Source organism: Simochromis diagramma, unplaced genomic scaffold (genome assembly GCF_900408965.1).
Source record: "Simochromis diagramma unplaced genomic scaffold, fSimDia1.1 OVJJ01000688.1, whole genome shotgun sequence".
NCBI classification, from domain to species: Eukaryota; Metazoa; Chordata; class Actinopteri; order Cichliformes; family Cichlidae; genus Simochromis; species Simochromis diagramma.
This window is the reverse complement of record NW_024387262.1, coordinates 197,196-219,006: the sequence shown is the minus strand read 5'-3', so window position 1 is coordinate 219,006 and position 21,811 is coordinate 197,196. Positions and strand designations below refer to the sequence as shown.

At 40.3% G+C, this 21,811-nt stretch overlaps 2 protein-coding genes across 4 annotated transcripts in view; both read left to right on the top strand.

Moving 5' to 3' along the window:
* Positions 1 to 21,811, top strand: part of LOC120715341 (zinc finger protein 665-like) — a 144,275-nt gene that overhangs the window by 86,654 nt on the left and 35,810 nt on the right. The window lies entirely within an intron of this gene.
* On the top strand, positions 419 to 7,854 carry LOC120715349 (gastrula zinc finger protein XlCGF8.2DB-like). Its single transcript, XM_040002289.1, has 3 exons — positions 419 to 526; positions 978 to 1,205; positions 6,886 to 7,854. Exons 2-3 carry the CDS (start codon positions 1,172 to 1,174, stop codon positions 7,848 to 7,850), a joined length of 999 nt encoding a protein of 332 aa, XP_039858223.1. The 5' UTR covers positions 419 to 526; positions 978 to 1,171; the 3' UTR covers positions 7,851 to 7,854.

Below are 21,811 nucleotides of genomic sequence, written 5' to 3'. Positions count from 1 at the left end.
AATGATGCTTGGTCAATAGCTTTCATGATCATATTCAGATCATGCTGCTGTTCATTTGTTTATTTTGTTTGTTTGCACATTTTGTGACGATCACTGGCGGTCACTTTTAAAAATTAGACCCCAGACGGCTTTAAGGTTATCAGTGTCGCCCAGTGAAAAAATGGCCAGGAGTGAATGTTTCTGTGGCAACATCTGCAAGAACGCAAGAGGCCGTGAAACCATAATCTTAGTTCTCAACTCCCTTTTAATTGTTCTTGATCTTTCTTGTGATCACATTAGTTACTGATTTCTTCTGTCCCTTTGCTGAACACGAAGGTGATCAGCAGGTCTTTGACCAGGAGAGGAGCTCCAGTCTCCACCAGCAGGACCCAGAGCCTCCACAGACTAAAGAGGTACAGGAGGAAATGTGCAGGCAGTGAGGAAGGAGAGCCGCTTGAACTGAAGCAGGAGGCTGAAGAAATTGATGTGTGGACCGGAGAACAGCTGGATTTGTTGTGTAAACCTGGAGTAGAGCTGACCACAACAGGTATGTAAAACTGTAATATACAGATTTCATAATACTGAAATGAATAATATTAAAACATCAGGCGATGATATCAGAGTTGACTCCTCAGGAAGAGAGCTCACAATGACACATGCATTACCACCTGGCATACTACCCTCACCTAAGACGTGTTTTCTGTTAGCACAGTAAAATAAAAACTGGGTTTAAAATTTTCTGTTGTTTAATAAAAACCAAAAATTTCCTCCATATAGATTTAAGTCAAGTTGACCCAGAACTGTATGCAGAATGTAGAAAAATACCCACAAAGACCAAGTTGGAGTAGCGAGCTGTACGCCTCATAAATTATGACTTTCTGTATGTAAACAGAATTCTTTGCTGTTCACTGCATGAGAGAGAATATTTAAATATCGCTCACATATCTGAGAGACCTGCTCACAGTGTTAATTTTTTCTTGTGTGTTGTGTCCGTCAAGACCTCCCACAGCAACATGATTGTAAGGAAAACTGTAGCCAGGAGAGGAACTCCAGTCTCAACCAGGAGGACCCAGATCTTCCAGAAACTAAAGAGGAACAGGAGGAAATCTCCCTCAATCAGGAAGAAGAGCAGCTTTCACTGAAGCCAAAGACCAAAGATGTCATCGTCTGGACTGGGCAGGAGCTGGACATCATGTGGAACCCTGAAGTAAAGTTGGAAAGAATAGGTATGCAAAACTTTAGACAGACTCAGTTTGTGTTAAGAAATCTAACCTCCTGTTGGATCCTTATCAGACCTCAGAGGTATGTTATAGAGACACATGGAGAATCTAAGGTCCAACTGCAATAAGGAAACATGATGTAATATTCTAAGAGCCAAAATGTCTAGCCCTCACAGTGTCGCCCTTGTCAGGACTGTCCTATGTTGGAAATGATTAAGTTGAGTACAAGAGAGAGGAAGGCACCCTACAATGAGTTGACACATCAACTTTTTAATTATTCCTGCATATACATTTTTGCCATTCATATTGTCACGAGTCTTTTCTGTCGCGAGTCCGTCTCTCTTGTTTGTTTTTGGCCCACTTTGCACCAGAAAGAGGAAACCAGTGGATAAACAACAGCAGCACATTTAAGCTTGATAAGCTGTTGTTAGAATTTATTTAATATTAATTTCTACACCAGGATCTTTTTCTACGTAGCTGACGCTGGTAACTGTGCAGGGGCGGATCTAGCAAAGTTTAGCCAGGGGGGCCGATAGGGCATTAACAGGGAAAAGGGGGCACAAAGACATACTTTTCTTTCTTATTCTCATTTAAAATGTCTAGCTTTTAATAAATAATTATCTGACACCCAAAGTTTTAATTTGATGTAAAATGAATAGAAGTCCATTACTGTATATAGTAACTATAAGTCTAATATATATTAGAGATGGGACCGATCCGATATTACGTATCGGTATCGGTCCGATACTGACCTAAATTACTGGATCGGATATCGGCGAGAAATAAAAAAATGTAATCCGATCCATTAAATATCAAAAAAGCACCTCACAAAACTTGCGACATGGCGTAACTCGTCTCATAACCGTAGCACGTCGGAGCAGTGTGGTCCACGTGATACAGCGGCTGTGTGTATTTGTAGTCTCGCTACCAAACCAGCATTTCATCTCCAAGGAAGTGATCCAGAGAGAAGTAAAGCAAGTGTGTAAGTTCCTCTCTGAATGTTTGTAAAGCATTCCCGCCTTAAGCTTAACAACCGATATATGGAGCAAGTGCCTCTCTCTCTCTCTCTCTCTCTCTCTCTCTCTCTCTCCTCTCTCTCGTCTCTCTCTCTCGCTCTCTCTCTCTCTCCTCCTGCCGCTACTTCATGAAACTGCTTAATGATCAGCTGATCGGCTTTTCTGTCTCGAGTCCGTGTCTCTAGTTTGCTTTGGCCCACTTTGCACCAGAAAAGAGGAAACCAGCGGCTGAACAACAGCAGCACGTTTAAGCTTGATAAGCTGTTGTTAGAATTTATTTAATATTACTTTCTACTCGAGGATCTTTTTCTACGTAGCTGACGGCTGGTAACTGTGCAGGGGCGGATCTAGCAAAGTTTAGCCAGGGGGGCCGATAGGGCATTAACAGGGAAAAGGGGGCACAAAGACATACTTTTCTTTCTTATTCTCATTTAAAATGTCTAGCTTTTAATAAATAATTATCTGAATCTTACACCCAAAGTTTTAATCTGATGTAAAATGTATAGAAGTCCATTACTGTATATAGTAACTGTTAAGTGTAATATACCCTAGTAAGCTATAGTACTTTTTCCTTTGGGAAAGTACCATCTGTGAATTCTGCAATTCTGTTGAAGAAAGATGTTGAATCTATTTAATTATTCTTGAAAAAATCATTTATTTCTGTGCATTTTTTTTTTCACACTGCATCAAATTAAAGTTGATTACATCGATTAAGCATCACGAAGTGGAGGGTGGTTCTCTATTTTTTAAATTTTTTTTGCTGGTAGTTTGCAACCCTATTAGTTAGGTTGCTTAATATTTCTGCTAAGTACTCTTTAAAATACCAGAATAGGAAGGATGGAGCAGGTTTAAGTTTATTAGATTGATCAGTGTTGCTGAACTATGAAATATTTTGGGCGCAGTGTACTTTTTACACACAGGTATAACAGAATAGCTTTAGTGCTGTTGTTTATTTAAACTTGAGTATGAACTTATACAAAATGCAGCAAGATATTAAAAAACAGTTTTATTGATTAAAGAACACACTATATCGGATTCATATCGGTATCGGCAGATATCCAAATTCATGATATCGGTATCGGTATCGGACATAAAAAAGTGGTATCGTGCCATCTCTAATATATATATACCTAACTAATATATAAGCTATAGTACAAATATGTAAGCTATAGTACTTTTTCCTTTGGGAAGGTACCATCTCTGCAGTCTGCAATTTTGTTGAAGAAAGATGTTGAATCTATTTAGTATTTTAATATATTGAAAAATAATTGATTTCTGTGCATTTTTTTTTTTCACACTGCATCAAATTAAGGTTGATTACGTCGATTAAGCATCATGAGGTGGAGCGTGAGGGGTGGTTCCCTATTTTTTTATTCATTTATTTTTGTTGTTGCTGGGAGTTGGAACTAGGGCTGCCATGATTAGTCGACTAGTCACAATTACGTCGACTATTAAAATCGTCGACGACTGATTTATTAGTCGACGCGTCGTTTGAAGCTTTGTAAGATCACAAAAGACGCAGGAATGAGTAGTAGGATTTAAGAGTGTCATAACAGACTGAAACTGAAGATGGCAGCACTGCATGGACAAGGATGCCAGCTGCCGTTAAACCCCGAAGAAGAAGCTGTGTCCCATAATTCATAGCGCAGCCCAGCGCAGTTGTCAACAATGGCGGCAGCTAGTTAGTTTTAATGTTACTCTTATTATTCTTTCTGGGTCACAAAATAAACGTTTAACATATTTTCAGGCGAGAATGTAGCTGTGTAAACCTCAAATATCTGCTCAGTTTATCAAGACACCACATATTTTCAAAAGCGCTCCGACGTTTTCGGAGACGTTTGTTACCCATTAGCTCGATAGTTAGCCGGGAGCAAGGCTCACTAGAGCCGTGAGAACACCGGACTCCCGGCAAATCGTTTTCAAACCCGTCCGTCGTCTTTGGCTACTCAGGTTAAATATATATATAAGTCACTTAGATAACTTAAAAATGTTATTGTTTAGCTTTTTTTTTTTTTTGTATTTTATTTGTTCCTGAGTAAATCGGTTTGGCTGAGATTAAAGTTATAGTTCTTACGCAGCTGAATAAACGTCAAGCAGACAGCTGATTATCAGAAGTGTGAGATGCTCCAGAATATACTCCGGTGTCCCGTTATATTTTAGATGGCAAGGAGCAGACGGCTGAGTTTATTAAACTTCACCGAAACAATCTGCAGATGTCATTAAAATTTAATAAACTATCATCTTGTCTTTATTTTTAGTTAGCACATACCTTAAACACTTCAAGCTGTAAACTAATGATAGTTATATAAGAGCAGCTGGATGCTGGTGCAATAAGCTGTAGGTTTTACGTCCAATGGATGCATGATCTGATTAGTCGACTAATCGCAAAAATAATCGGTGACTAGTCGACTATCAAAATAATCATTTGTGGCAGCCCTAGTTGGAACCCTATTAGTTAGGTTGCTTAACATTTACGCTAAGTACTCTTTAAAATACCAGAATAGGGAGGATGGTGTAGGTTTGAGTTTATTAGATTGATCAGTATTGCTGAACTATGAAAATTTTTTTTTTTTGCATACAGGTATAACAGAATAGCTTTAGTGTAGTTGTTGTTTTAAACTTGAGTATGAACTTATACAAAATGCAGCAAGATATTTAAAAAAAACAGTTTTGTTGATTAAAACACACTATATCGGATTCATATCGGTATCGGCAGATATCCAAATTTATGATATCGGTATCGGACATAAAAAAGTGGTATCGTGCCATCTCTAGTTTTTGGTGTGCCACCAATTAAAACTTTTAACTCGCTCAAACCCATCTGGAGTACAAAATGAACAAAGTTTGGACAAACTGCCCGAAATGCGTTGACAGAGACATTTCAGGGATTTTGACAGAACTAGAAAAATATAAAGGCTTTAAACAAGATGAGAGGTAAAACTAAGGATGTAACCAAAGCCGTGTGCCGCTTGTGGAGACGTGTCGTGCGAGCAAAGTGCTTAAACACGACTAACTTGCATGAGAACGTACGTGTCCACCATCCTGCTCAGTATGCTCGGCTATCACCAGCTTCTACAGCTCTATCAACAAGCACTTGGGCGCACTCTGAGGAGGGTGCATTTATTTGAAGATGAAAGGGGGTGCTGTTAAAACAGCACTATTTATTTATTTATTTATTTATTTATTATTTTTTGACTCCTTCTATTAGCTCCATCATTAATAGCAAACGTACTCATGGGCAAATAAATAAATAAATTGCCCGTGTAAAAACAATCTCCTATGGGCTCAGCCTATCGTCGATAGTCTATATATGCGTTCAGTCACACAACCCTAATAGTTAGGAAGGATTTTATGTGGCGGTAAGTTCTGCATTTGCTTGTGTGCAGTCATATGGCATTATTACAGAAAAGTGTCCCATATCCTTTTTAATCAACTCCCACTATGATTTGTGGATAAATAATTCTTTAGCTTGTGTAACACGACCTTTTTCACTCATTCCCAATATGTTTTATTCATATAGGGAAATAATCCCAACAACGGTGTCCTGAAGGGGCTTTATACTGTAAGGTAAAGACTCTACAATATTAGAAAGAAACCACAACAATCGCACAACACCCTGTGTTACGTTTCCCTAAAAGGGGATGAGGGAAAGTAACAAAAAGTGTCCGGGTTGAAAAAAGGAGGTGGGGAGGCAAACTGGTTAAATTGAAGAGTTTTATTAATGTTTCTCTTAATAAATGGTAAATTGCCTGCATTTATATAGCGCTTTACTAGTCCCTAAGGACCCCAAAGCGCTTTACATATCCAGTCATCCACCCATTCACACACACTGGTGATGGCAAGCTACATTGTAGCCACAGCCACCCTGGGGCGCACTGACAGAGGCGAGGCTGCCGGACACTGGTGCCACCGGGCCCTCTGACCACCACCAGTAGGCAACGGGTGAAGTGTCTTGCCCAAGGACACAACGACCGAGACTGTCCAAGCCAGGGCTCGAGCCGGCAACCTTCCGATTGCAAGGCAAACTCCCAGCTCTTGAGCCACGATCGCCCCTAATAATTAAACTAAAAGAGCTGGAAAAGCCACTATCGCATTTAGAAGACAACAAAACCCTGGAATTATTAGTCAGAGTAATATTTATGAGAATCTCACAGTTTTTGTTATAGCTGAATTTTTGTGTTGTTTTGAAACTGCCCCTAATGTTTGATTATCTTTTTATTTACATAAATTAGATTTCCTCCATTAAATGATACAAAAACTGAGCAGAAAGCCAGAAGTGAAGTGTTTGAGTTTAAAGTTTCCACCTCATTGATTTTCATTTTATTTTTTTCAGTCAGTTTAAAGAATTCCAGGTTTCCCTTGCAGCATGGAATGGAAAAACAAAATACTTCACAACATTACGGTTTGGGATAAATATTGTTAAATATTTATGTTCTTTTTTTCTGAAATGTACGATTCCAAACTTAAATCGATCACAGAAGAAGATTGTTTTTCATAGAGTTTGTATATGAGCAGCCAAAATGGTCTCACTGAGTCAGCAAAACAGCTTCTCCCCCAACATGCCTTTTATTGGCTTATCTGAGCGACATGTTTACCATGTGGAGACCTGCTAATGGCTAAGGTTACCTTGTAATTTCTAAAATATATGTTTTGTTTTTTTGTCCCTTCAGATTTTCCACAACATGACTGTAAAGAACAGGAGGATCTTTTGCAGATTAAAGGGGAACAGGAGGAACTCAGTACCACTGAAGAGGGAAAACCGTTTGTACGAAACCAAGAGACTCAAACTTTTCCTGCTCGTAAAGAAAGTGACCAGGGTGAACCAGACCTAAGTAGTGACCAGCTCCTTTCTCACAACTCTCCTGACACAGATCAGGATGAAAGCAAGGATGATAGCTTACACAGAAATAAGTTGGAGGAAATCGTATCAGAGCTGCCAGTTCAAAATTCCAAGACAGTATATTTATGTGGCACCTGTGGGAAAAAATTTAAAAGGATGGAAAACTTGAATCGACATATGAAAATTCACACAGGTGAGAAGCCACATTGTTGTAGCACCTGTGGGAAAAGATTTACTCTAAAAGCATATTTATCTGAACACATGAAAATTCACACAGGTGAGAAGCCGCATTGTTGTACCACTTGTGGGAAAAGCTTTAGTCAGAAGGGGCAGTTGAATAGTCACATGCGAATTCACACAAGTGAGAAGCCATATTTTTGTAGCATATGTGGGGAAAGATTTAATGTAGTAACAAATCTGAAAATACACATGAAAATTCACACAAGTGAGAAGCCACATTCTTGTAGCACCTGTGGGAAAAGATTTAGACGGAAGTCACACCTGACTAGACACATACAAATTCATACAGGTGAGAAGCCGCATTCTTGTAGCACCTGTGGGAAAAGATATAATCGGAAGGAACATTTAAAAATGCACATGGAATGTCATACAGGTGAGAAGCCGCATTCGTGTAGCACCTGTGGGAAAAGATTTAATCGGAAGGACCATTTGAAAACGCACATGGAATGTCATACAGGTGAGAAACCACATTGTTGTAGCACCTGTGGGGAAAAATTTAGTTCTTCAGTACAGTTGAAAATGCATATAGGAAACCATACTGCGTGCCAAGTTTAATTTTTAGAAAATGTTGATGGTAAAACAAAGTGTTTGGATGTTTGGAAACTCGGCGTCTGACAAAACTTTATTTTCAAAAGGTTTTCAGAAGCTCAATTTCTATGTTTACCTGTGGACAAAAAAACTAAATAACTTTTTTCTGCCTTTTTTTTTTTATTTGTGGGCTTTGACTTGGCTAAAGGTTCTCTTTGAACAGTGCTTGAGATACTTTTTGTCTTGATGCAAAAATAATTTCTCAAAAATACACTAGAGAATATCTGTTTAAAAAATGCCTGTGTACATATCGAGGAATGGAGGGATAGAAGTGACAAAAATGAATTGATTAAATACACCATTAAATAATTCAATTCAATGTGTCAATAAATAGGGGTTTGGGGTAAACGCTGTTTGAGTCAAAACCATTGCTTTGGCCGGGTTGCCATTCTTTTTTTTCTGGGCGTTTCTCCACACCAACAACTGGCATGTGGAAACTAACTGAACTGTACTTTGAAATTCCCTGTTTGTGTGTCACCAAATACACTTTCAATATATTTTTTTAGCCAAGAATGTAGTGGTTTAATCTTCAGATATATGGCTGGTTTGTCAAGATAGAGCCTGCAGAAGTTCTTCGATGATTTCGGAGATTGCCCAGCCCAGCCCAGTCTCATGGCAAAGCCTGTGGGTGTGATAGGAATGATGTGGAATCCGGTAATTAAAGGAAGGGGAAGGGGAATTTACAGGGAATGACACTGTTAAGCAATTGATCCATTTACTCGAATTGTTTGTGACCCATATATTTATGTCAGTTAGTATCTATGTTTATATCGTACTTTTATGTGAACACCTGTTGATACCCAGCTGCTGTTTTGAGCTTTAATAATTTGGATCTAAAAAAAAAAAAAGTGTAACTTTGACAGTGCTGTTTTCCATTTTGACAGGTTTGTGACATGTGATTGGTGGAAACTAGACAAAGATGCATCTAGTAATTATTTTTATCTATATGAGTCATTTGGAAGGTCCAAGCTGTCCAAAGTTGTAGAATAGCCATCCATCTTCACCCGCTTTATTCGAGGCCGGGTCGCGGGGGCAGCAGCCTAAGCAAAGAGGCCCAGACCTCCCTCTCCCCAGCCACCTCCTCCAGCTTATCCGGGGGAATACCAAGGCGTTCCCAGGTCAGCTGAGAGATATAATCTCTCCAGCGTGTCCTGGGTCTGCCCCTGGGCCTCCTCCCGGTGGGACATGCCTGGAACACCTCACCCAGGGGGCATCCTTGTCAGATGCCCGAACCACCTCAGCTGGCTCCTTTCGATGTGGAGCAGCAGCTGCTCTACTCTGAGCCCCTCCCGGATGGCCGAACTTCTCACCCTATCTCTAAGGGAGAGGCCAGCCACCCTTCGGAGGAAGCTCATTTCTGCCGCTTGTATCCGCGATCTCGTTCTTTCGGTCACTACCCACAGCTCGTGGCCATAGGTGAGGGTAGGGACGTAGATCGACCGGTAAATTGAGAGCTTCGCTTTTACACTCAGCTCCCTCTTCACCACGACGGACCGGTGCAGCGTCCGCATTACTGCAGCTGCAGCCCCAATCCGTCTGTCGATCTCCGGCTCCCTTCTCCCATCACTCGCGAACAAGACCCCGAGATACTTGGGGCAGGAACTCATCCCCGACCCGGAGTGGGCACTCCACCCTTTTCCGGCTGAGAACCATGGCCTCAGATTTGGAGGTGCTGATCCTCATTCCCGCTGCTTCACACTCTGCTGCGAACCGTTCCAGTGCGAGCTGGAAGCCCTCACCCGATGAAGCCAACAGAACCACATCATCTGCAAAAATCAGAGATGAGATTCTGAGGCCACCAAAGCGAAAGCCCTCCGCCACTTGGCTGCGCCTAGAAATCCTGTCCATAAAGTTATGAACAGAACCGGAGACAAAGGGCAGCCCTGGTGGAGCCCATCACCCACTGGGAACGAGTCCGACTTATTGCCGGCAATGCAAACCAAGCTCTTGCAACGGTTGTATAGGGATCGAATGGCCCATAGCAATGGGCCAGACACCCCATACTCCCGCAACACCTCCCACAGGACACCCCGAGGGACACGGTCGAATGCCTTCTCCAAGTCCACAAAACACATGTAGACTGGTTGGGCAAACTCCCATGCACCCTCAAGTATCCTCGAGAGGATAGAGAGCTGGTCCAGTGTTCCGCGACCAGGACGAAAACCGCATTGTTCTCCTGTATCCGAGGATAGCCTAATTACGAAAACTTGTACCTTACATTTGGTAGTGCAAATTGTTTTAAAGGAATAAAAATCTGAAGTAGTATTAATTGCTTCTCACTGTAAAGCTGACATAACAGCCATTATTCCTGACCCTATGAACTCACCTCAGTCAAGATCTGTCAAAATAAACTATAAAGATAATGGCTGAAGAGGTCATTGGAAGAAATCCCAGAAAGTTATGCAAGACAAGTGTTGATTATCATAGAGGAAGCAAAGTTTTTAAGAAAAATTTGATTTGGACATAATTAAGGAAATAAATCTTTGAAAAATTATATAATAAAGGAGGAGGAGCTGGTGATTCTTCAGAAGTGCCCCGGGAGTCTTCGTCTTTATTTATCTTTGTTGGCTTTTGGCCTGCATATGTTCAATATAACTGTCGGCAACAAACCTTACTCATCTACTGAATATTTTGTGTTTGGGTTTAAATTGTGTTCCAAAAGCCTGAATCAACATCTTTCCGCCCTAATGAAATTCTGCACAGCCTTTAAAGTTTGCGACCCCACAATCCTGCTGCTCTTTGAAAAACGAAGAGTACTTTCAAACGAGCTGTTGTGTGATCTGCCTTTTAGTGACGCAACTGGCCAGAAAGATTCAACACATTCAAGGGGCTTAATCATACTGACTCCCTTGATTCTCGTCCTCACTTTCCAGGTCCTCCACTGCTTAGTCACCTGTAACCGCTCAGTTATCCACAGAGTGTCCAGCAGCTGTCTGCAGCTGCAACCGTTGAGCCAATATTCTGTGACACAGTTTCTTCAGCACCTGAGCCCTTCTACAGGGAGTTGATTCGCTGCGGGGGATTCCTGAAGTAATGCTTGTTGATTTTCAGCTGCTCACCACAGTCATTGCCCAATAAGACAGAAAAATTATCCTATCTTGTAGGGCAACTGAGGTGAAGGGTATTAGCATAGGCTGAAGCGTATTTTTCTTTTCACCCACCGGCCTATTTGTTTTGTTTTTTTTGTTTTTTTTTGTGAACTGAAAAAGGCTTTTCCTCAGCCCGTGTCTGAGGGAAGTTCTGCCCTTGCAGAAGTGTGCTTGCCTGAACACCAGCGTGCCTCTAGCCACCCTCCACAGATCATGGTCCCACATCACTGTAGATTTTGTCATGGGTTACCCACCTCAGGAAAAACAGTCAGATTTTCAAAATCTGTACATTTCGTTACTTTGGAGAAATTGTCTGTACTGTCACTGAAACAGCTGACTTCATCCATCATGTTTTTATGCTCCATGGAATTCCACATAAAATAGTCTCCGACCACAGCCCACAATTCCCTTCCCAGACCTGTAAGGCCTTCTGGACCTCATTTGGTACCAAGGTTAGTTTAAATTCTGCCCTAGACCAACGGTTAAACCAATAGGTTAAATCAAGAGCTTGAGACCATTCTCTGAAGTCCATGGTTTCATAGTCCTTAAAAGTCCACAATCAAGTCAGGTCACTTTCAGCTGCAGATGATTCTGTTTGCACTACGTGACAAAGGAATGAACCACAGCCTGGTACTCATCACTCTCACTGACGCATCCAACCACTGAGGAGTCATCAGAAAGTCACAATCACAGTGCTCGCCGGCTGGCTCAGATGGGCATAGACACGACTGAGCATGTAGATGATTGCAAGGCGAAATTAACACACATGACAGATGGAATGACGCACAAAGGGTAACCTGTAAACAAGAAGAGGAGACAAAACACAAACGGAGTAAGAGAGACAAAGCCATCACTGAGACACATAAAGGATGAGGGAGACTTAAACACAGGGGATATGACAGACTCGAACACTGAAGACACGACACTATAATCACCATAGTGGGGAAGGCACAGACATGGAAGGAACCTAAACAGATAAGAACTAAGTAAGGAAACCTGGGGAACATAATACAAAAAGGCATAAAACTTAAAATGCTGGATCAAAAGGCCCAGAACCAGGACAGGACCATATATAATGCAAATGCTCTTTCAAACATATAAAACACATTGTACTCCTTTTTAGAAGGAATATCAGAATTTTTCTAAAGACTTGAACCATTATTATTTTATATTTTAACATGGTTTTCAGTGCTTTATTATATCAGCACATTTTTAACCTGGTTACAAAGAATTATTATTAAATCGATTAAAGAAAATCAGGAAAATGTAAACTAACAACAAAACAAAAAACATTTATTGAATAAATCAATAGGCTAACACATAATAAATCCTGTTTATTTACAAATAACCTATATTCATATGTATCATGTTGATAACAACAATGTTTATATTTATAAATAAAAAAAAGTCACATTTATTAATCATGTAAATAAAACGCATTTATCATAAACATCCACATGATATCCGAAAGAAATTATCCAGTTCAAATCACGTTCACATTTTGAACATCGACGTCCAGGTTGGGTCATGGTTGGACGTTAAAATTGTGGACCAAGTTCAAATGTCTACAGATGTCCAGAGAATTGGTCATGGACCGACAGACCCAATATAAACATGATCTGCACATCTATCTGACGTCCAATATTTAGTAGAGAGAGTCTGACCTCCGGCTGTTTTGTGACACTGACAGGGAGGTGGAGAGAGGGAGCAATCGCATACAAGAATATCAGCAGAGCAGGGAATCGACATGGATATGGACTAAGGCTATGTGCACCCTGCAGGCAAAAGCGCATCAAATCGGACTTTTTGACCCTATGCTCCCCATATCCCATCATGGTATGACAGTTTGAACAGCATAAATTAGATATTTTCAAATCCGACCTGGGTCACTTTCATATGTGGTACTGAATCCGATACATATCTGATGTTTTAGAAAGCGACTGCTGTTTGAATGGTCATGTCACATTAAATCCGTCTTTTACGTCACTGACACAAGACAGAAGCCAGTTATCAGTGCTGAAGACGACAAACCAACCACTCCCGGTTCCGACTATTTTTGGTGTCTTGATGTAAAAAGAACTATTTCTCAAAAACACAATCGGAATTGTCTGTACAAAATAAAATACATGTGTTCATGAGGTAGCCTTAATTAAAGCCAGTTGTTTATCTGAAGTTCACAGTTTGAAGGTGTTTAAAGCAGCAAACAGTTGCAATCACTTTTCGCTGACTTGCACACTGCTAGAAGTCCTGTTGTTGTTTTTGTTGTTTGTTTGTTTTTTACATTTTCTTTACATTGGCTTGACATATTTGGGAAGTGCTTTGTATACAGAAAAGGAATATTTTCGGGAATGACAATGTTAAGCAGTTACTCATTGTTTGTGACCCACATACTTAGGTTGTTTATTCTCTATGTTTATATCATAACTTGTACTGCTTTTATGTGAGCACCTGTTGATACCCAGCTGTTGTTTTGAGATATAATATTTTGGATTTTGGATAATTTGGACTAATGTGTACCTTTAACAATGTTCCATTTTGAATGGTTTGTGATATGTTGGTTGGTAGAAACTGAAACTGGATTTGAAGATGCACTTGGTAATTATTTTATATATATGTGAGTCACTTTGATGGTCCAAACTGTCCAAAGTTGCTCTGAGGTCTTGCCTCCATGCACTTATGCAATTAATCGCTAGACGGGTGTATTTATAAATAATATTATATTAGGGAAATTTTCCCAGACATATTTTTGACCTGGGGGTAGAATTGATTGTGAAATGGAAAAGGAAAAATGCTTATGAACTTGCAAATTAAAAACATGATGCATTTAAGGTAACCCTTTTCCATTTTTATTTAAAAAGAGAATTTGTTCTAGTGTCGATGGTCGAATCTGTTCCTTTTCGTGGAGATAATTTCTCCTGCCTTAAGGAAAATCCCTTCACATGGCACAGAGGAGGCTGGAGTGCAGGGAAACTGATAGAGATGCAGTTATACAGTCTACCTGGGTCCCACAAACTATCAGCTAAAGAGAATAAACAAATTAAATTGCTGCACATTTGGCAGACTAACATTTTCAGAGTAATTAAACAATAAAATATATAATTTTACAACATTACATGTAAAGAGTCAAGTGGAAGTTTTTCTAAAGTTATTTAATGATATTTATATTATGGAAGCAGATTTTTGACATTTTACCTTTTTCCTCATTTTCAGATAAAATAAACACGCACAAAACAAAAGCAAACAGCCAGAACACAAAGCTGGAAAACCCACCCGATTGACAAAAATCAACTCAAAATTCTCCCACACAACAGAACCTCCGCTATTCCTCGCTGGCTCCAAATCTCTCAGTGGAATGATCAGTGGTTCGCTGTCACCATCAAAACACTCCACAAATTCCGCAAATGATTCGCTTCCTTATAAACCATTGAATCAGATACCGAACCAGTTAGGCTCTAAATGAAGCTTCGAACGTCACCGATCACGTGACTCTGGCCAAACGAATCAAGCTTCGACACAGTGCTTCTGAAGCAGTGTGTTGATTTTTTTGACACACGCACCGGAGCTTCAGCTTCAAGCGGGCCATCACTAGTCTCCACCAGTTCTCAGCCAGTCTGTCAGCTACCTTCTGGTTGTCACCAGGTCATGTAAAAGTTCTGTTCTATGTTATGATTGAAATTGACTTGACTCTCTTCTCTCTCCAAGTGGTCACGCCACAAGCCCATGTCACTTACCTCAATACCTTAGAGTTACTTACCTCTTCCATTGGCTGCTGATCTCACTCTCTGGAATACTGACCTGTCTGGCATCACGCTCCTCTGGATTTCCACCATCTCATCTGCTTCTTCTCCTGCCCACCAGTTTCTAATACTCCTGGAAAACAGATTAGAAGTTGTTTTCTCCTGGTCACTCACTCCGATTTTCCCTCCAATCATTAACTTTTCTCTCCTCTGTTGCAGTGCCTTTTACCCTGATATCCATTATCACTCACACGGCAGAACCAGAGCTCCTAGACTGATACCACGTAGCCATAATTGTAAATACACAACAAAGTAGTGAAAAGCAATTCTTGCCTCTGCAATGTGTCTTGCATTTGGATCCACGCTCTCTTTCTCATAGGCCACTTGGCCCTAACACTTGAGCTGTCTCATATTGCTAGGCAGCGCTAGGTTGTCTTCTTTGAATGTTGCAGGGATATTAGTAGCCATTGTAATTTCTCTCTCTCACTCTTCTGGTTCAAATCCTTGGGTTTTCCCCTTTTCTATATCTTTTATCTGGATGTTAAATTTAATTAACTTACAATTTGTTTATGCATTTCCTTTTAGGTTGTTCTCATTTTAGTGTTAGTTTTTTTGTTTTTATTAGTATTATCAATTCTTTGTCTACTTTTTTGAAAATCGTGAATATTAGTTTATTCTTTATCATTGCTCTGATGTTTATTTGAATCAATTGATCCCTTTTTTATTTCTTAATTGTTTATAAATGTATAATTTTTATTTTTATTTTTATTTATTACTTCTAATATAAGTTCCATCTGTTCCGACCAGGGCTGTGGGGTGACCTGCAGTATCAGCCTCCTTCCACCAGATAGAGGCAGATACAATAGCACTTTAGCTCAGTCCTACCACTAGTTGACACTAATTCACTCACATGTTTTCGTAAGTGAATTCAGTAATTCACCTAGCAGCGGCCCCTGTCCGTGAGATCTTAAACACTCACCTCTGGCAGAGCTTCGACAGCATTCAGAGGGAAACTGAGTTTGAATGGACCATCTTCAGGACCTTCATTGCTGAGGCTGCTGCACTGAGCTGTGGACCGTGTCATGGTGGTAAACCCCGAACCAGCTGGTGGACATCAGGCTGAGGAATGATTATGAGATTATGTCATGCTGTCATAAATAGGGATGGGTATCGAAAACCGGTTCTTGTTGAGAACCGATTCCCACTGTTTCAATTCCTTGGCATTGGTTGCCATTTTTGCAAACGATTCCCTTATCGATTCCAATCGCCCCGAATGACGTCACCACATTGCGGAGCGTCATTTACCTGGCAGGAAACATGGTGCCTAAGCTCAAACGCTCAAAAGTTTGATTATAGTTTACAAGAACGGATGACAACAGGGCAACTTGCAATACTTGCAAAGTAGATACTTCGTTTAAGGGAGGAAACACTACGAATATGCAAAAGCATTTGCTCACAAAACACACGATGACCTTAAATGAATGTCGTGTTTTTAATTCCGCTCCGGACTCGTGAATCTCAACCCAGCAGCAGCGGTAACGTTTGTACGTCCTCTCCCGTTAATGCGGCAGGTAAATAACCAACTAACAGTGCATATTATGTTACCGCGATCTGCCTTATTACAAAACCATTACTGTGCATTTAGGTGACCATGATGAGAGAGACAGACAGAGTCTGGCTCAGATGCTGGCAGTTCTCGCTGCAGTCTACCGGTAGCGTCTCCTTTCAGGCCGGGATAGACGAATGTCACCGAGCAGAGACTCAGTTTGTGGTAAAAGGCTTGAACCCATTTGGCACAGCAGATGCCCCGATTTTCTGTAAGTGAATGTGTTTAATTGTAGGCAAGGACATTACTGGATATTCTTGTGTAATTGCTACAGAATAATTGATGTTATAATTTGTTATTGCTACAGAAGAATATTTATTTTATTATTTTACATTTACATTTTTTTTTTTCCTGGGGACCCTGTGACACCCCATTGAAGAGCCGTAGGCTGGATCTCTTAAGATCTCACTGTTGGGTTTGTAAGGCCATGTTACTCCTAAATTTCTATCTTGTTCAAAGAGAAGATATAAAACAAAGTTCTAAGCTAATCGATCTCAGTGTTCTCCTTTTTTAAAAAGAATCGATAAAGAATTGAATCGTTAAACAGAATCGAAAATGGAATCGGAATCATGAAAATCTTATCAATACCCATCCCTAGTCATAAAATAGATGTTATCTGATATACTGAGACATTTGGAGTGGGTGTAGTAGACACTTAAACAAACTTCTCGTAATTTCCGTCCCAACTACAGCTGGACTGCATGCCATCGGGCATACCGGACATTTGCTTGGTGTGAGCCAATGGTGATTTTTTGTTTTCATGGGCTGATATTTTGGAGTTTTGTTTGTTTTTTAAAATAAATAACCGGTATAAACAATTAAAGGTGGTGGACTGGGCAAAGGGTCATGATCGACTCTGGGCTGGACCAATTACAGCCGAGGAGCTCCTCCTTGCTTGGGCAAAGGCCCTGAAAGCAATGTTATCACAGACAAACAGAAGAAAATTGTATTGAAGGGAAACGGAACACGATTTTTCCCGTACTTCAGCTGAAAAAGACACAAAGCTGGAGTTATTCTGTCTTTACCATGCGCAGCTGCCTCTTCTTCTCTTTTCTCCCCCCCCCCCTCCTGTTGCTACTTCAATCCTGAAAATGATCAATGATCAGCTGATCGGCTTTTCTGTCGCAAGTCCCATCTCTCTTGTTTGTTTATCGTCCACTTTGCGCCAGAAAGAGGAAACCAGCGGATAAACAGCAGCACGTTTAAGCTTGATAAGCTGTTGTTAGAATGTGTTTAATAGTGATGGTGAGATGAAGCCTCGTGATGAACTGAAGCTTTCCATCCAACTGGTCGACTCATGGTTCGAAGCATTGTGATGATTCATTTGCTCTACTGCGCCATCAAGTGGACGATTCAAGTGAAACAGGCTCTGTGGTTATAATGATGTGACGTGTAAACCTCTAAACTGAATAAATAAATTGTTTTCATGATTATTTATCCCGACTATTGTCTCAGTATGTCTGATACAAAAGAGAAAGAGGAAACTATCAGGACAGAGTTTTGGTATGATTGTGTAACTGTTAGAGCTGGGTATCGTCACTGATTTCTAGAATCGATTCGATGGCGATTCACAAGGTCCCGAATCGATTCGATCCATGATTTGATTCGATCCGATCCGGGGAAATTTTGCCTCAGACAGTCAGAAATGTTATAATTCAGATCACGGATCAGTACATTTCCATATTTTTATATCTATAAAAAGAAAGATGACATTTGCGAGACTTTATCAAAGGTGTAAGCATCACAGCAGATGCCTTTGTATCAAAGTAGCTGAGGCTAAAACAGAAAAACGATTTTATAAAAATATTCTGCAGTAGATCAAAAATGAAAGAAAACCATTAATCAACATATGAACATTACCTGATGCTGCTGAAGTGAAGCAGAGAAAAGTTACAGAGGTTTAGAGACACAGCTGAGCGTTTTACAATTTTGCATAATTTTTAAAAAGTTTAAATTTGTTCAGTAGCCTACTTACGGAGCCCCGCAGGGGACATGGGAGAAAAAAAAATTAAGACTGACTTTTGCGAGATCTCGCAATACTTTTGCGAGATCTCGCAAAACAAACTCGGGATCTCGCAAAACTTTTGCGAGATCTCGCAAAAGTTTTAGCCGCATTCTTCAGACGCCGGCTCGAAGCCAACTGGGAGGTCGAGGCACGATGTGCCGCGAAAGCGGTGTTCCACCCAGCTGTAGTGGGTCTCGACCTCTAGAAGAATGCGGCTGAAACTTTTGCGAGATCTCGCAAAAGTTTTGCGAGATCTCCCGAGTTTGTTTTGCGAGATCTCGCAAAAGTCCGTCTTAATTTTTTTTTCTCCCATGTCCCCTGCGGGGCTCCGTACCTACTGAACAGCAGAAATTAGGTTTTCTTTTCGGAATTAAGTAAAAGGAAAAAAAACAGCGACCGACAGCGCTGTAAACAACGGTAGACTTGTGCGTAACAAGCAAACAAATAATGCAGAAAACAGATTTTTAGACGGGAAACTGTTCTTGAAGTACAGAGAGAGAGAGAGAGCTGTGCATGAAGTGTGATTTTTATCGTGGTGGAAGCAAAACAGCAAAGGTCAGAGGGAATTCATGGCTATGTTTATGTGAAGCGTAGTTTGGATCTTCTTTTGCTGCTGGTTCAGTCAATATTGTTTGGAGAGGTAAAACCTACAGCTTTAGAATCAGCGCAAAAAGGGCGTAAACACAAAGCCCGCCGACGGATCAGAATCAGCGAGCTGTCGGCTTTCGGCCCTGACCGTGTCCGTGCCGTCGGGTGAGAAAGGCGACATCTCAGTGATTCTGATCCGTCGGCGGGTCCGCGCTTTGTGTTTACGTCTTTGTGCATAATAGCCTACGTGCATCTGCTGTCATTTACTGTTTTAGCTGTTTGGTGGTTGTTGGAATTTAGTGAGGTTTAACCTGAGATTCTGGCATTTGGGGCAAAATAAATTTATATTAAAAATCGATTCGGGATTTTAATGAATCAATATCACGTTATCCAAGCTAGAATCGATTTTAATCGATAATCAAAACCCGCCCCTAGTAACTGTGTAATCATGCTTATGTACATCTGGATAATGACACAAACTGTGTGGCGCTTCACTTTTTAATAAATTTAAAGACATAAGTCAGGCTATAGGATCTGTAGTGTTGTTTATTTATATTATGGTACTTATAATTTGTGATATTTATTACTGTGTGCATAATTTATTAGAAGAGAAAAAAAATCTCTTCCTTGCTGGTTCCATCGAAGAAAAAATGCTCAAGTAACTATGTAGCACGTACGTAATCCAATTCCACAACACAGTGTGATGAGGGAATCAGCTGTGTTTTGCTGCCCATTTTATTTTGAATCTGGCGCGAACCGGCGAGCCAATTCCTGAATCAGTCACGTGGTACTGACTGCCCACGAGGCCTCGAACGTCATCAAAGCAAGCCTCTATACGCGCTTCACAAAAACTCCCCCGAGATTACTCGACGCACGCTTCGAAGCTTCGACACACAGGACACATCACTAGTGTTTAATATTAAACACATCACTAGTGTTTAATATTACTTTCTAGTGTCAGCAGATGTTTGCTGGAGCCATGGTCGATATCCTTTTGCTGCAGACTCTACACTCTGCCTATGGTCAATAAAATTGAAATGGTTACAGATTTTGCTTCTTTTCTTGGTGTCAGTCATTTTCATTACTATACTTTTCTAATGTGATGATGTTGTCTCTTGTTGTTGTCCCTTGCTCTCTTTCTCTCCCTCTCCCCCCTGCTCTGTTCCTGTGCTACTGCGAGTGTACCGCTCCTCCCCCCTGCTCCGCAAACATAAGGCAGTGTTTGCGTTCCTTCCCCCTCAACTCAGTGCAAACACAAGGCTCACATGCAGCGTGAAGCGAGAAAGGTGTGAGAGAGAGGGTGAGAGAAAGAAAAAAAAGAAACAAGGCTCCCAATTAAGGGCGTAGATTTGGTTTTGGCATTGGTGGGGATGGATGATTCAACCACCAAACCCTGCCCTGTTTCTTTTTTTTCCTTTTTGTCTTTGCTTCTTGATAATAAAAAAAAAGAAAGAGAGAAATATACTTGCCTACATATGCTATTCTACATGCTTTTAAACCATTTAAAATTACAATTCATAGTTTTATATGTGAATTGTATAATGTTAATTACTATTAAACAAATGTATTTTAGACTTTAGATTACCTCAGCCATATTCCATATAAATCGGGTATCATACAAAAGAAAAAAAAAAGCTTCAAATACAGTCATAACAATAAAAGAATATGACTTTAAGGACTTAACAACATTACTTCAGTTATATTACACCAACATCTCTTATATACATTAGCATTAAGGGAACACTGAATGACCTGGTGGGTTTTGTCCATAAAACTACTCATCTAAGATTACCACAAAGTAAAAGATCTCTCAGCAAAATTATGCAACATTTAAGCACAAAAATTACTAATGAGGCACTCATATGGATATTGGTGGGGACATGTCCCTTGCGTCCATGCGAAATCTACGCCCTTGCTCCCGATTGTTCTAGGAATCCATCCTACCCGTTGTTTTTGCCCATGCGCACAACACGAAATTAAGTGGCGAACCGTCCTACTAGAAAAATACTCTGATGGGTAAAATTAAGTGCCAAACCATGCTACCTTTGTGAATGTGACCTACAAACATACTTTAATGTGTAAAATGAAGTGGCAAACCGTCCTGGCTTTACAAATATGAGCTACAAGCATATTGTCATACCTACTTGAATTTGTGGTGGAATTACTCTGACAGCAGAAATGTGTATAAACTACTTAAGGTAATTAATTAATTTATTTATTTATTTTTAATTTTTTTGAGCGTCGTTCCAGACCATACTCCATACCAGTTGGTGGCGGTAATGCACCTTTCAATTGTTTGCCAACCGCCAATACAACTGTAAGAAAGAAAGAAAGAAAGAAGTTTCAAGACTTTAGTTGGATGGTATCGGTTGTTGTAGCAATGTCTACAGTTCAGCATCTGAGAGAGGTTATCCAGGAGAGATTAACTACTGCTGCAGAAGAAATCTTCTCAGAGTTTGCAAAAACGATCGTCCGGTATGAGGAAGAGATCAGTCAGCTAAGACTGCTGAACAGAGGTGTGGACTCGAGTCACATGACTTGGACTCGAGTCAGACTCGAGTCATTAATTTTATGACTTTAGACTTGACTTGAAAAAATGTTCTAAGACTTGTGACTTGACTTGGACTTTTACACCAATGACCTGGGACTTGAATTGGACTTGAACCGGTTTACTTGAAAAGACTTGATATTTTACCCCAAATATAAAATTTAACATGCATATTATATAGAGATTGAAAATGTGACGTCATTCACGGGTAGAACCGCAAAGGATTCTGGGAACTCGTGGCAAGCGGTACTAGCGCACGCAGGCTTTCAATTGAAATCAGTTACACAGCGATAAAAAAGAAACACAAAAATGTCAAGAAGCTGTTGTATTATTAACTGCAATAGCCGGTCGCATG